This window comes from Notothenia rossii (genome assembly GCF_949606895.1).
Source record: "Notothenia rossii genome assembly, chromosome: 4".
Lineage (NCBI taxonomy): Eukaryota > Metazoa > Chordata > Actinopteri > Perciformes > Nototheniidae > Notothenia > Notothenia rossii.
The window spans coordinates 84,106,962-84,122,350 of record NC_136902.1 but is presented as its reverse complement, the minus strand read 5'-3'; the positions used below and the strand labels follow the sequence as shown (position 1 = coordinate 84,122,350).

Sequence of the window (15,389 nt, the reverse complement as noted above, 5' to 3'; positions counted from 1 at the left end):
GTCTACAAGCATACTGCCGTTAGGCTTGACTTTTGAATGGATTTCAGCGCGCCATGCTGACGGACATAATAACAGCAAATTTACATTACTAAAAAGAGTTTTGAGAAACCTCTATAGAATATGATAAAGAGGTAAGATGGTTTCTGAGCGGCAGTCATCTGTGGCCTCCTTCCTTTCCATGGTCACAAAGTGTGTGGGCCAAACACGTGAACAAGAGGTGTTATAGTTTCCTGTATAAAACCACAACTCATCATGCAGGCACAGTGACGAAAGAGAGGAGGCTACTCATTTACATCTGAGTCGGCTTTTTGATACTTCAGGTGGTCAAGTCTGATCTAATCAGATAAATAACCTGTAACCTATATATTTTCTTTTGAAATGTATTGAGTCGCTATCACAAATAGACGGACACACACAGTAATAATACTAATAATCGTAATCATAATTACAATAAAGCTTTATTTGTGTAGCACTTATCATATAGGTGTAGCTCAAAGTGCTTTAACAACACGGCACAAATAATAACAAAGAACAAGAAAAGTCACTTTAGGTCAAACGTCAAAACTTTTTTGCACACATGCAGCATAAAAACATAATATGACGATTCAAGCATCACAAAAAGGTAAAAAAAAGGTAAGATAATAAAAAAGTACAAAATGAATAAATACAATAAAATCTTTAAAACAATTAAATACATTAAACAAACTAAAATAATAACGACCAATTCAGTGTGAAGCAGTCAAACTCAGCAGTTTTTGCAATTATATTTATTGAACATTAAATGTAGGTATAAATATGCTTCTACTTTCACTGGGCTTTGTGAACAACCTTTCCATTGGCCTTCACACCAAGCCCAAGTACAGGAAGTGGTCTGGTGGAGGCATTTATGTCAGGCTTTTTTTAACTCATATTCATCTATCATTGTGAACAATACTTCTTGATTGGAATATATTGTTAGACATGATCCACTTTGATCTTAAGAAAAGAGAAACATTGTGACAAACATTTAGTCTGTCGTTCATGTGAAATGGAAAGACATCAAAGTGCCTCTGCAGATGAACTGTAGGGTCTTGTGGTTTTGTCCCGTGACGCTTAGAGGGGTTTGCATCGAGCACAACCACAGCGCTGCTCACTCTCACAGATTCTGACGATGGATACTGACGGGTGGATGTTCCTTTTAGCGCTTCACTTTATTTGTGTGACTTCAAATGGTGAGTCCTCTTGTGAAATTAAAGAATTAAAATACTGCGTTTTTGACATTATTTAATCAATCAATTTATTCTTTGAAACTTGGGCTTGGTTATTAAAATTGCAATACCAAATGTGTTGACTTCAAGATAAGACATGACTACAATGAACTATGATGTTATTAATATATTTGAATATATGTCATAATAATTCGATAATGATAAATTACTACATACATATTGGTTCTTCTTCAATGTTAAATGTTTTTTTAATATATTTGTCTGATTAATCTTCATGTCCCCCTAGGTAAAATTATAATTATTAAGTTGGTATTTTTTGTCTAAATAAGCTTCTCCTTTTTTTAGTTTCAATGTTATACGTTTCTTTTTTGTATCATTGTCTATAATAAAGCAATTCATGTTTGCCTATTAGTGCATTTTTCATATGTCGAAGCTTTTTCTGCTTCATGAGCCTTTAAAAATTTTAGTTATCACACGTTTCTCAACCTTGATGGTTCATTTTAACATGTTTACACCTAAGTATTGAATACAGTCATAAGAAGGAAGAGTAACTGCTGTTGGGTATTTATTTATGAGATATGTGGCTTAAACCTTTTCTTGTATTTCTTTCGTCCCGCTCAGACGAGCCGTACAATAAGAGCTCTTGTGTGAAGGATCCAGATGTGTGTGAGATACACACACTCAGCAGTCAGCTTGGCTCCTCTGTGCTTCTTTCATGCAACTTTGAACAAAGTAACGTCACCAGGGTGTCATGGACCCAAACTCCTGATCTGCACCTGCTGCAGCTCACGTCTGCAGGTCGCATCGTGTTCCTGAACCCCAAGTTTGGTCGTGTGAAGGCCTTTCCAAACCAGGGCCAAGAGGGGAACTTCTCCATCAGCATCAATGAGCTAAACATCTCAGACCTGGGGTGTTATGTCTGTACACGAGGAGATGACTGTCTTCAAGTGGAGTTGGTTGCTGAACATGGTAAGGTCATTCCTATTTTAATGAAATAAATAAACGTTGTGGGCCTGAGAGGGCAAGTGTGTGAGCTACAGTTTCCTGTGAAGTACAGCATTGTGAAACCACATGTTGTCGTGCAGGTGCTCAAAGCGTAAACATGATGCTACTGATTTACATCAGTGTGGCTGCTTTCATCCTGCTGAGCGTCGGTGGCTACTGCTGCATGAAGTGTGAGTACTGCCCCAGTCTGACACTTTTAGTCCAAACAGTTAATCGAATAAGAAGTGCTTTGCTTGTTCAATGGGTTTATGGATGGATGATGGTTGATTCAAATAAAAACTTTTTTCCTTTCAGTCTGCTGTAAAAACACAGCTTCGTACAATCCTGAAGGTGCAGGTACGGAGGGTAAGCAACCATTTTTACAATTTACCGTTTAAGTTAGAAAGGCCTATTGTAAAATGTTGCCCAGTGCACAGATGCAGTCAAAAATAAAGGCAGATACTTTAAAATAAAAATACATGAATATAATACTGCCAGGCAAGGCATCTTAAATTAAAATACATGTGTTATGAAAACTTGCATCTGTTATTTAAGACAAAGTGTCCACAGCAGAGCACCCTGGCAAAAGACAAGATTAAATAGCATTGTAGAAAAATAAACAGTTACCACCCGTCCTTCAAAAGATTAGTTAGTTTGGGGAAAACATTTTATTGTTTCAGGTCAAGAAGATTGATACCACGTCATGAAATGTTGTTGAGGGGTTCTAAGAAAGTCAAAAAATCCCCCGTCTAGTGAGAGAAAAATCCCTCAAACGTGTCTACGGGAGCATAATCTCATAGGTTGAGAAAAGATTATCGTCTCATATACAGTACATGGAGATTTTAGGTTACTACAAATGGATGAACAGTTATGGGTTCAATGTTTTGGATAGAGGAGACTGGACAGACTTTTCTAGGTTTTTGACCTTTGACCTTTGACCTTTGACCTTATAATGTCCCCCTGCAGGTCTCAGTCCTTCAGAGGAAACAGGCAGAGTGCCAGACGGCCAACAGCAGGGAGGTAATCAAACAAAGTCATTTATGTTAACACATGTGATGCACGATAATAAAATAAAGAAAGTAATATATATGTGTTTTTTTTCCTTGACAAGTAACGTTGTGTGTCATTTCCCTACAGGTGCACACAATCCTAATCTTGTTTATGGTGAGTACACACTGCTCTGTTTCTTCACTTTTTTTCATGGATTTTTAAAAGATAATGTCTTTGTTTCTTATCACACGTAAAAAAAAATCATCATTGTATTATATTTTTTTTGAAATACCAGAAAATGAGGACCAAGGCCCATTCAACCAGCAGGGGGAACCCAGAGGTTATTGCAACACAGTTTCAGGAGCGATGCCTCATCCCGACCTGACTCTGCACCCTGAAAGCAGCAGTGGGATTTATCCAAACCTCAACCAGTTCCAGAGGACGGAGAGTCAGAGGACTAAACTGGGATTTCATAGAGGTGCTTAACATCCAGCACAATTACTACTGTTTGTATAACTGGTGACAAGTGATGGAAGAAGTACCCAGATTCTATTATTAAGTCAAAATAATGATACTGCAGTCTGAAAAAACTCCATAAGTACAAGTCACTTTAGGTATCAAAAATACAATTATTTGTTATGCAGAATGGTTCTTCTGAAAAGCTTTATATTAATATAGATCATTAAAGTATTTTTGTTTTGATCTAAATGGACTGTACTTATATAGCGCTTTATCCAGTCTTTAAGACCCCTCAAAGCGCTTTACATACTACATGTCATTCACCCATTCACACCCATTCATACAGAGCAGTGTACCTTACTCTATAGGACCTAACATTCATACACATTCACACACCGTTGGCCATGCCATCGGGAGCAACTCAGGGTTAAGTATCTTGCCCAAGGATACATCGACATGTTGACTGCATGGGCTGGGATCGAACCCACAACCTTCTGGTTGAAAGACGACCACACTCCCTCACAGCCACAGTCGCCCTGTCGACAGTCGATCTGCAATAGATACATGTGAATCTGGAGCAAAGTGCATATTTTGTACACTGCTGAGTAGAATGTTAGTTAACATATTTTATGTATGTAAAAATGTACCAGTATCTACAAGTGTCAAACAAATGTAGCGTGGTAAAAAGTATTTGTTTCCCATTTTAGAGGTATTAATAGATAAAAGTAGAACATGTTAATACTCAAGTAAAGTACCTCACATGTTTTCAGAACAGTACTTGAACAAATGTACTTGATTGATTGACGATTCAACCATATGCTAATGGGTAATTGTATATTGACAAACTAAAGTAACTCAGTCTCCTGTCACCTCTCCAGAACTCTTCAACAGATTACGGCAAGCAAGCTTCAAGCGCCCTTATTACGGTAATATAAGTATGTTTTATTAAATCATATAATTTCAATGTTTTCAGGAACTTCACCTGTTCATTTCTTCACACAGTTAACCAAGATGAAATGAGGCAACAACAAGCCAGTTCAACTCTGGAGGAGAAGCGTCGCAGAGGTATTTAGAATACATTTAATATTGATTTGAGTGTGAGTGTGAGAAATAAAAGTTTAATGCACACAATGTAATCAGTTTGATTGTTTGTTATTGTGTTTGGCTGCAGGTTTGGGGAAGAAGAAAGCCAAAGAAAGTGAGTGCTGATCTGTTTGCATGTTCAGGATGAAACAATATCTGCTCAACTTCTCTCCAACTTCTCCATTGTTTCCCTGTCAGATGCTGAATTAAAAAACCCGATATACAACAGGAGCGTAGACCAGCTCAACCACCTATAGAGAATTAAAGAGAGTTTAAACATCTGCTGAGATATTAGCAGTATCAACATCCTTTCCAATCACGGTTGTGTTTACTATTTTAACATACTATAACTTGATACATGTCTTGTTTGCTGCATAATAGTACTGTTTTTTTTCTGTACCTCTATAAGACAATGACACCTTGTTGTTGGGTGATGTTTATCAAATAAAATCTTAACATAAAATCCAGTAGTATTCGGTATGTTTGTTTAATGAGACAACCCTGTGTATGCAAAAGGTTTTAAATGCATTTGAAACAGTACTTGTATACCATATCAATTGCTTTTATGCACTCAGGTTGACTTGCAGAAAAGATGTAGCCTATTTTTAATCAAAGCACACTGACACCTTCAGCCAGTTTAGAGGTTTTTTTCTGCATAAATGTAAACTGAATCAGAATCAGTTTTATTGCAAAATAGGTTGCCACATACAAGGAATTGAAAACACATTGCGAAGAGAGCAAACATAGAAATATTACAAACAACATACAATAAAAACTATTATGAAATGAAAACATTTGTACAAAAAATAAAAAGGGATGAAGTATGGTGCAGAATTGTGCTAAATAGTCATATCAATTTGCAAAGCTTCCAACTGCAGGAGAATACAGTGAGAAACTACAGAAATGTTTTTTTAAGGTGGTGACAGAGTTTCTGTGAGTTGCTTTGAGAGCCGTGCCAATCAGGCCAAATGAGAAGCAGCTGCTGCACCTGTCACACATTCCAAAGATGTTGCTACACAGCACAAACTTAATTTTAGTCTCATTATCACTGCTAATTTTGAAATGTAAAACTCATGCTGCTACAAAGCTACCCCAAGCAGCAGTTTCTAACACTAACAGTAATCATACATCCATTTGCCACGATGGATTCATGTCTGTTTACCTGTCAAAGATGCAATTTCCTGATCTCCGTTTCAATATTTATGTTCAAGGTGAGTCAGACATTTGCAAAATATGTATTGATCATGATACATAGCTTGTTAAGAATTTACTATGCTTTTGATTTTGTCTAAATGTACACACAGATGAGCACAGCGGGTATTACCAAGCCATCTCTATAGCAAAACAGTGCCACTACTTCCTTGGAGAGGCTGACACCTTCATTATCCTAACAGTCGCTCCATATGGATGCTTTGTGAGAAGACAAGTAAGCTTACAATTGTGTGTTTAATTTGAATGCTGATTTGTATTTTTCACTTTCTAATCCGATCATTTTGTTCAATAGAAGCATGTCACAAGTCTGACTGTTGTCATCACAGCACTAGACAGAGGAATTGTTGACATTGTCAAGTCAATACCTCTGATCTGTGAAAGGAAAGTCAAAGGTAATCCTAGCTTTAATTTAAATATAATGCCAACATGTTCAAGGAGTTAGATTATTATTAATTCTCACTATGTTTTCTACAGAGGTGAGGAGAAATCATAAACCACTGGCGTCAAAACATAAATTCTGCAACAAGGATGGGTTCAACATTACCATTTATCAAAGTGCCACAGTCCCACCTCTGAACCTGGATGCTTGCTGGATCCCTTCTGGTCAAAGTGACAACTGTAAACCTAAAATAAAATCCAAGGAAGCTGTCACATTCAGCTTTCCATTCACTGATTGTGGCACTCAGTCCAAGGTTAATTCAATTAAATAACCTCCCATCATCAGAGAAATCAGTGATATTTTACAGAACAAAAAGTATTATATTTGCTGTGTCTTGCAGATATCAGAAGGGATTATGAACTACTGGGTCAACATTGAGGTGAAGCAACATCTGCGTGAAGGCCCTATTTTCCGTGATACTCCTTTCCTGTAAGAAATGAAAAATAACCCACTTCTCCTGCTGTATGAGGGGAATGGCTATTCATTTACTTTTTCAATTGTTTCGTAGTCATACTGTGCATTGCAGCTTTGCACTGGCACAAATCAGTAAGCTGGGTGTCGAGGTTAAGGGAGGAAAATCTGTGTACCCGTCCACACTCAGGAATGAGGGAATACTGAGGACGGAAATGAGATTTGCCAAAGGTTAAGTTGGTCGAATTGTTGCTATACATTCCTATTTTTTTAACTTTTTATTGTCCATCTCAAATGTATGTGTCTGTACATTTTTATCCAACACAAAGTCTTCAAACAACAGAAAGTCCCATCAAAAAAGTGATAATGCACGACATGAAAATAAATGAACTGCTTTTACTTTGAATGGACAGTTTCAGATTTGCTAAAGCCTTATTTATTTGTTTTCAATCATCATTATTCTACAGATTCCAACTACAAGTATTTCCATTCCTCTCGAGACCCTCCTATAGTGACTGAGCTTGGCAAGCCTGTGTATGTGGACGTTTTTGTTCTCAAACAGGAAGACAAGGACTTGGTGCTCTTGCTTGAAGACTGCTGGGCGACACCAACTAAAAACCCATATGACCCACAAAGATGGAACCTGCTGGTTAAAGGGTGACTTCACATTAAGACATATAGTTTAATATCCAAGAAGGCTCCGTATGTTAACATATTTGCCTGTACTGATCAACTGAATTCCCGTATCCAATCCAGATGTCCTTTCAGTGGTGATAGCCACCAAACTGGTGTGTTGCCAGTTGTTCCAAAGGTGCTCAAATATCCCTCTCTTCATAAATGGTTTGTGGTCAAGATGTTCTCATTTGTGAAGCCACCAGCATTTGAAAACCTGGTATGTAAGACAAATCCAAATAAACAGATCAACAATAATGTTTTTAGGCTTGGGGATGTTTTTTAAATAGGATGTTTCCTTGCAGGTATATTTCCACTGTGACATAGAGATAAGTAAGGGACCAGATTACTTACAATCCTGCAGTAACAGTAAGTGGATTTGCAGACTTTTGAAACTGTTATGAAGTCTACTGTATGTTGGTTTAGTGAATCACACACTTTGTTACATTGCATCTAACTCTGTAAAATATTTTTTTTGTTTTTCCATGTCTTTCAGAAAGCCGTATATTAAGACAAATCACACCAAGACCAGAACAGAGCATTCTTTACAGCGTAGTCTCTGGTGGACCTCTTATTTATCTGTAACCAGAAAGAAAACCCTGCTATTTCAAGCACAAGTTCGAAATGTTCAAGCAAAAAGGATTTCTTGTTGAAAAAAAATAAACCTGTTACAACTATAATGGCTTGATTCATTTTCTAGATTCAACTAATTTGGTGACATTTAAAAAAACAAATCAACCCACCCGTAGGACTTTTAATGAATACCTATAACATGTGACATCATAATGAACATTCACAAATACTAAATGACTGGTTCTTAACTTTGTTTTCATACAGAGAAAACTGTTATTTAAGAAAGTAAATAGAATTGTGAATATATTGTATTACATTCTATGGTTGTGGCTCTTCGGTCATGTGCTCCCACCTCGACCAATAGAAACACAGAATGAGATAGTTTGCGGAAGTTGTTCAGCGAGCGTGTCGTCTTTGAAACGAGACACAGAAATGTGAAAGAAACTTTAATTTTCTAAAGTTTTAAACCGTCAGTGGGCAAATAACTCCAACTATACCGTGTACCGGGTGATAAACATCGGTATTAGCTTCGTCTGTTCAGCTCCTCACACTGTTCTCTGCGGGTAAAGGTACTCAGAGTTGTCAGTTATTATGTCCAAGTCAACGAGATTGGACCCGAAAGAAAATAACCCGAAGAACCTGCCGATCTATCAGCACAAAGCCAAGCTGGTTCAGGCCGTCAAAGACAGCACTTTTCTGGTCATCACCGGTGAGACTGGCAGCGGGAAAACCACACAACTTCCAAAGTACCTTCATCAAGCTGGTAAGCTGTCTTTTAGCTGCTTCCTCTGTGGTCATATGAGGCTTGCTATTGCTAATGCACACACTACATAGATCAGAACTACTATGTAACAATCTTTAAAGTTCTAAAGTTAGATGACAGCATTTACATGTGATTTGTGGTTTAAGGGGAGATACACTACTTCTAAAAAGGGTTTAAATGTTAAATAAAAAAAACATCAACATGCAATGCAAAGTACAAATGTATAATTACAATACAAATGCGAAGGAATGTTGTTTTATGTTAGTACCTTACTGCTAAAGCGAAGATGTCTGGCTCAGATTAGGCTATGAGAAAAAAAGACACATATGTTTGACAAATTGTCCATTAAAGTTATGTATTGAAAAATTACATACATTTTCAAACTTCCCCTGATGATTTTTCAAATGTGTGAGAGGCTTTCACTAATGCTGATTGTATGATACATCTACAGATTCAAATAAACAAATAGTTGTAAAATAAAAAACTAAATGCATAGTTTCTTTACAGTTGTCTGAAAAAAACATATTTTGGCAGAAAAATAGCCCATACTCTCAAATTGTGTAAAAAGTGTCTGGCTTTTATTAACACAGCGGTCTGGGTGTTTTAATCATGCTAGGACACACATGAGACCACTGCACTACTTGTTTTGCAGGTTTTTGTAAAGATGGCAAAATTGGCATCACCCAGCCCCGCAGAGTGGCTGCCATCACTGTGGCCCAGAGGGTCGCCCATGAGATGCAATGCACTCTGGGTAGAGAGGTTGGCTACCAAGTGCGCTTTGATGACTGCACATCAGAGGTGAGACAGGCAAAAATACCCTGAATAAACTACAATGTAGTTCTTTTAAATATTTGTTGACATGAAACTGTGACTTTGTTTGATCCAGAGCACGAAGCTGAAGTACATGACAGACGGCTGCCTGCTCCGAGAGATCCTGGCTGACCCGATCCTTCCTCAGTACAGCGTGGTCATCTTGGATGAAGTCCACGAGCGCAGCCTCAACACAGTGAGTCCATATGACGTTGATCCAAGATGTTAAACATTAATGTATGACTTTAAGATTATATCATGTGTAAAACTAATCAAAATATCAAACTGTAATTTAAAACATGACATGACATATAATAATGAATTTAAACATAATAATTTGATATGGTAGATTTGAACATACATACAAAATAACAAAGGTTACACCAATCCTATTTTCATTATTTTATCTGAATTTAATGAATATATTAAGACACTTTCCCTTATAAACTCTTAAAGAAGAACAAGATGTTGTTGTTCTTCCTGTTTTTATTTAATTGTATTGAAGTTTGTTTATCCTAATTCCATTTCCTTTAGTTTTCCTTTATTTACTTATCATACCATTATGTTGAGCAATTTAAAACAAATAATGTATTATAAAAAAAACATTGTATTTATCAATTGCTCAAACATGCTAGGGAGACACAACATCTGATGTGTTTTTGAGTGAGTTCCAAAGGGAGGGGGTTTAAATGTTTAACATTGTTAGCTTACAAAATGTAGTTATTTCTGTCTATGTTTCAATCTGCACTTGGAGTAAGAGTTTGTATTCGTTGCAGGATATTCTCCTGGGTCTGTTGAAGAAAAGGTTTTCTAACCCCGCCAAAGCCCCCAAGGGCCGGGCTTCTCCTTTGAAGGTGGTGGTGATGTCAGCCACCTTAGAAACTGACAAACTCTCCGCCTTTCTCGGCGACTGCCCCGTCTTTGCTATTCCTGGGCGGATGTTCCCTGTCACCAGCACATTTGGTTTTGCTGTAGGACCTAAAGACTTTGAGAGCACTGGTTATATGAAAGAGGTACTGAGTCTCATGATACATTAGATGTTTTTCATTCATGGTTCAAGGTTGAAACTTTAAAACAATACCTCAACAATCAAGATTAAATGTGTTGTTATAGCTCAATTCATTTTTGCTCCTCAGGTGGTGAAAGTGGCCCTTGATGTGCACACCAGTGAAATGGCAGGGGATATTCTTGTATTTTTGACAGGTAATTCATAACTATCAAGCTCTAAGATCGCAGTACAACTCAACCCTGAGGCATTGAGTTATTTAAATTCTCCATGTGTCACATCACAGGACAGTCAGAGATTGAGCGCGCCTGCGACATGTTGTATGAAAAAGCTGAGTCTTTAGACTACCGCTACGATGTGCAGGACCAAACCGTGGAGGGCCTTCTTATTTTGCCCCTTTACGGATCCATGCCCACTGGTAAATACATACATCTGATTTATTGTCAAGTCAATTCAATTTCTTTTGTTTCCCAGATGAACTGTATTATTTTTGATCTCATCATAGATCAGCAGAAGCAGATCTTTCAGCCTCCACCTCCTGGAATCAGGAAGTGTGTAGTGGCAACTAACATCGCAGCGACATCTCTCACCATCGATGGCATAAAGTGAGTGTGTTTATTGGCTGAAAACATGGCAGCATTTATCAGATATATAACAATACTTGTGTGTCTAATAACATTGTTAAAATATTTTGCGCAAAATGTATAATCATCCAAATCTTTACCCATAAAGGTACATCATTGACAGCGGGTTTGTGAAGCAGCTCAACCACAACTCACGGGTGGGCATGGATATCTTGGAGGTGGTGCCGATTTCAAAGTCAGTTATGGAATAATTAACTTATTTCAAACCTGCTAAAAGCAATTTTCCTGCTGACACCCATGCCATTATGAAAGCTTGCAGACACATTTTAAAAAAGTGTTTGTTGTTGTTATTAGGAGCGAGGCTCAGCAGAGAGCAGGCCGAGCTGGAAGAACATCAGCCGGGAAATGCTTTCGAATCTACAACAAGGAATTCTGGGAGAAGTGCATGCCTGAATACACAGTGCCAGAAATCCAGAGGACGAGTCTGACCGCAGTGATTCTCACCCTCAAGTGCCTGGGTGTTCATGATGTCATCAGGTATGGTTATTCTGTCTTATTTCCTATACTTGTCATTTCTTTATGCTTTTTTTGTTTTACCTTTTCAAATATTCAAAGGTTCTATTGTCCTTGCGCGATAGCTACAGTGTAGTTGTTACAAATGAAAAGCCCCAAGCTCTAACAGTGAAACATACCATATACTTAAAGGTGGGGTAGGTCATTCACTTCAGATACACTTTTTGTTATATTCCATGGAATGCTCTTAACATCCCGATAGCAATGAATACATTAAATGCTTTGACAATAAATACATAAAAAATGTCACCTGTGGAAGCCGTGGCGCTTTAAAAAGCACGACCAATCATCTGAGCCGGCCCGGCTAAAATAACTGGATGGCCGACCTGCCTTTCAGCCTTCCATCTGTGCACAGACTTATCTCGTGCCCTCATTGGTCATGTGCGCGTTCGTGTGTGTTGGAGGAGGGGCTCTGTGAGGAAGTCTGAAGGAAGGGGCAGATTTTTTTCGTCTGCGTACTTTCAAATTCTTGTGCACTCGAGCTGGTTTCTCCATACTTACCTACCCTAACTTTAAGACCTCAAAAGAAATAGAAATAAAATATTGCAAGTGGCACAATGATGCCAGTAAAATGCAGTAATAAATAAACGATATACATTTACAATAGAATCAGGTGTAACAAATGACCAATTAAATACTTTACGGGAATAAGCTTAAATTATTTTGTAATGATTTGATTTATTTGAAGGTTTCCTTATCCGGATTGTCCAGAGGAGAGGTTTATTCTGGAGGCATTAAAACAGCTCTACCAATTTGATGCCATCGACAGGTGAGTGGTAAAACCTGTGGACTCTCTAAGCTCCGCAGTACTGGGTTTGAGTAATTCTCTATGAAATGTCATGCGTCCTCCTTATCTGTGTGGCGTGCTGGCTGTAGGAGAGGCAGAGTGACCCGGCTGGGGGAGCTGATGGTGGAGTTCCCCCTGCACCCCGGCCTCACCAGAGCCCTGCTCAAAGCCGCCTCGCTGGGCTGCCAGGACCTGCTGCTGCCTGTGGCCGCCATGCTGTCTGTGGAGAACATTTTCATCAGGCCAGGTCAGTACATTTAGCTTTTAAAGGAAAAATAATTCTGAATAACAATATAGATTTATCCTGGGGGTAATGGGGTTTGAGATAGTCTCTCTTTAGAATAAAATAAATAAAATAATAGAATACAAATATTTATATAAACCTATATGTAAAGATGTGCAATACAAATATAAATATGTTCATATACACATAAGAAGTTAAAGCAAAAATGTCCACTGGAACAACATTTTTATTGAAAATTTATATTTTTGTATAAACATGGGTTAAACTATAACGATTGAATACAAATATTGATATAAAGTAAAAATATGCACTTGGTACTAAAAGATAAAACCTGTATACTACAGTATATAGAGCGGGGTATTAGTAACAATAATATTAAAGGTGAATTGCACAGTGTTTGGCTACTGATGGTGAAGTCCCAGTGCAAAAATAAGTGTTCTATTGAAAAACCACAAGCGGGAAAATACAAAGAACTAACGAAATATAAAATAAATAATTGTAATCCATAATATTTAGGTGATATCATAGGAAGTGTCTAGTATCATATATTATAGATGTATATAATGTGTCAGGAGGTGTAGTGTGAAGACTCTCTTCCTGCCTGCAGGCCACCCGGAGAAGCAGAAGGAGGCAGATCAACAGCACAAAGCACTGGCTGCCAAGAGCGGCAGTATGAACGACTTCGCCACTCTCCTCATTGTGTTTCAGTCGTGTCAATCCAGGTAAATAACTCATTAATGCCACAATATACATTATTTACACGTCAGAAATGTCAGTGTTCGTTTCCTACTTGCATTGTATTCAGGACGTTATACTACATTGATGATCTATTTTCACATCTGTTGTAAGTGTGAGCCTTCTCTTGCTTCTTGCAGTGACAGACCGTCAGCGTGGTGTAAAGATCATTGGGTCCACTGGAGGGCGCTGAAGTCAGCCTTCAGTGTGGAGACTCAGTTGAGAGATATTCTCCTCCGGCTCCAACAGGTTTACACAACTCATTTTCTTACAGTATCATTAACTGAATGGTGCCCATGCTTTATAGAGCCTTCATATTGCTGTAATGTACAAATGTGCAATTCTGCCTATTTTAGTCTTAGCTGTGATATATCATGCCTGCTCCCCACATCAGTGTTGCATCATTATTTGTATGGAGCTCTTTGAAGATAGCTGTGATGGTCCAATATTTAACTCTGTAGTTTATGAATGGTTTAGTTTGTTTGCCATCACACGTTCATTTGAGTGTGACTTTTGTTCTCTTTCAGAAGAGAGATTTCCCTGAAGAAACATTTGAGGGCAACAAGAGTGAACTCTTCAGACGATGCCTGTGCTCAGGATACTTCACCAACGTCGCCAGAAGGTATCACCAATGTTTATTTAACGTTATCTATATTTAACTCTACTTTGGGATTCCTTTATTATCTCTTACTAATGTAACATTAGCTGTGTTTGAAAACATCTTCAGTTAAATGTTTCTTTCCCCAACATAGGTCTATTGGAAAGGTGTTCTGCACAATGGACGGTCACGGATCCATGGTTCACATTCATCCAGCCTCATCGGTAACTACTTCTAAGAATATCTTTATAAGTAAAACACAGTTTCATTGAGGATACTTTTGGAGCCACCACCTTCATGCCTTTTCTCTGAATTCCTACTTTGATCATTATCCCTCTTTGCCCCCAGCTGTTTGACCAGGAGGGTGAGCTGAACTGGATTATCTTCCACGATGTGCTGGTGACCTCGCGGATGTACGTCAGGACGGCGTGTCCTATTCGATACGAGTGGGTGAAGGACTTATTACCTAAACTCCATGAAGTGGACGTTTATGAGCTGAGCAGTGTGGCGAGAGAAGAAGTGACTGAGGAGGAGATGAAGAAATGGGAGAGCAGGGAAGCAGCCAAAAGACCAGCAGGTTTCCAGAATTCCTTTAATATAAGTTTTGAATGTGTGATTTCTACAGCTTGATGGTTCCTGTTTATGAAATAATCAAGTTAAAGGTCCATCTATTGTACAGGGTGGATTGAAAGGCCATTTGGTTGTTTTCCAATTCAGTGTCTGAAGAATTAAGTCATATATAACATAATACATGTATTGTTCTTTTTTCAGAGGTTTCTACTGAGGACGTAATGAAGAAGCTCGAAAAGCGAAACGACGAAACCGCTGTTGGCGATGCTCGTGCACGCTACCTGCAGAGAAAGCAACAAAGACAACAAAAATAAAGCTCTTTGACAGAAAGTTCTTTCTTTTTAGGCACAAGATTCATATGATGTATCAAGAAGCATTTTTGTAAATGATACCTGTAAAATAAACATTTGTTACATTTATAAAATTGCCTTACACTTCTTTAATCTCTCCACTTCACAAACAATGCTTTTTAGGTATATATATATATATATATATATATATATATATATATATATATATATATATATATATATATATATATATATATATACATTCATACATACATATGTATATGTATGACAGGTCTTTCAACAAGGTTCAAATCCAAAGTAACTTTCAGTTTTATTATGAAACAGTGAGGTGGATTTACCTTAATACTACCCTTTTAAGTGCTTTTAAATAAAACACC

At 37.8% G+C, this 15,389-nt stretch overlaps 3 protein-coding genes across 6 annotated transcripts; all 3 read left to right on the top strand.

The window, feature by feature from the left end:
• Positions 1–339: 339 nt before the first annotated feature.
• LOC307036193 (uncharacterized protein) lies at positions 340–5,191 on the top strand. Of its 3 annotated transcripts, none has more exons than XR_013807296.1 (11): positions 340–1,211; positions 1,830–2,177; positions 2,294–2,383; positions 2,508–2,558; positions 3,159–3,212; positions 3,330–3,356; positions 3,478–3,660; positions 4,520–4,567; positions 4,644–4,706; positions 4,782–4,839; positions 4,923–5,004. XR_013807296.1 is itself a non-coding variant. In XM_079676270.1 (11 exons), the coding sequence occupies exons 1-11, from the start codon at positions 1,151–1,153 to the stop codon at positions 4,979–4,981; spliced, it is 1,011 nt and encodes a 336-aa protein (XP_079532396.1). In that variant the 5' UTR covers positions 341–1,150; the 3' UTR covers positions 4,982–5,191. The 3 variants fall into 3 exon arrangements, 2 of the variants coding, with proteins under 2 accessions (XP_079532397.1, XP_079532396.1); XM_079676270.1 differs by having other exon boundaries at positions 341–1,211; positions 4,813–4,839; positions 4,923–5,191; XM_079676271.1 differs by having other exon boundaries at positions 4,782–5,191.
• A 500-nt stretch (positions 5,192–5,691) lies between these two features.
• On the top strand, positions 5,692–8,138 carry LOC307038021 (zona pellucida sperm-binding protein 4-like). Of its 2 annotated transcripts, none has more exons than XM_079679311.1 (10): positions 5,692–5,935; positions 6,029–6,150; positions 6,229–6,328; positions 6,411–6,628; positions 6,716–6,804; positions 6,884–7,017; positions 7,254–7,443; positions 7,543–7,678; positions 7,764–7,829; positions 7,948–8,138. In XM_079679311.1, exons 1-10 carry the CDS (start codon positions 5,731–5,733, stop codon positions 8,041–8,043), a joined length of 1,356 nt encoding a protein of 451 aa, XP_079535437.1. In that variant the 5' UTR covers positions 5,692–5,730; the 3' UTR covers positions 8,044–8,138. The 2 variants fall into 2 exon arrangements, with proteins under 2 accessions (XP_079535437.1, XP_079535438.1); XM_079679312.1 differs by having other exon boundaries at positions 5,693–5,935; positions 7,764–7,827; positions 7,955–8,138.
• Positions 8,139–8,373: 235 nt separating this feature from the next.
• dhx40 (DEAH (Asp-Glu-Ala-His) box polypeptide 40) lies at positions 8,374–15,119 on the top strand. Its single transcript, XM_079677899.1, has 17 exons — positions 8,374–8,794; positions 9,447–9,592; positions 9,681–9,800; positions 10,381–10,617; positions 10,741–10,807; positions 10,897–11,028; positions 11,116–11,215; positions 11,343–11,429; positions 11,549–11,731; positions 12,456–12,536; positions 12,644–12,801; positions 13,406–13,520; positions 13,674–13,782; positions 14,061–14,155; positions 14,286–14,355; positions 14,480–14,708; positions 14,903–15,119. Exons 1-17 carry the CDS (start codon positions 8,623–8,625, stop codon positions 15,013–15,015), a joined length of 2,214 nt encoding a protein of 737 aa, XP_079534025.1. The 5' UTR covers positions 8,374–8,622; the 3' UTR covers positions 15,016–15,119.
• The last annotated feature ends 270 nt before the right edge of the window (positions 15,120–15,389 follow it).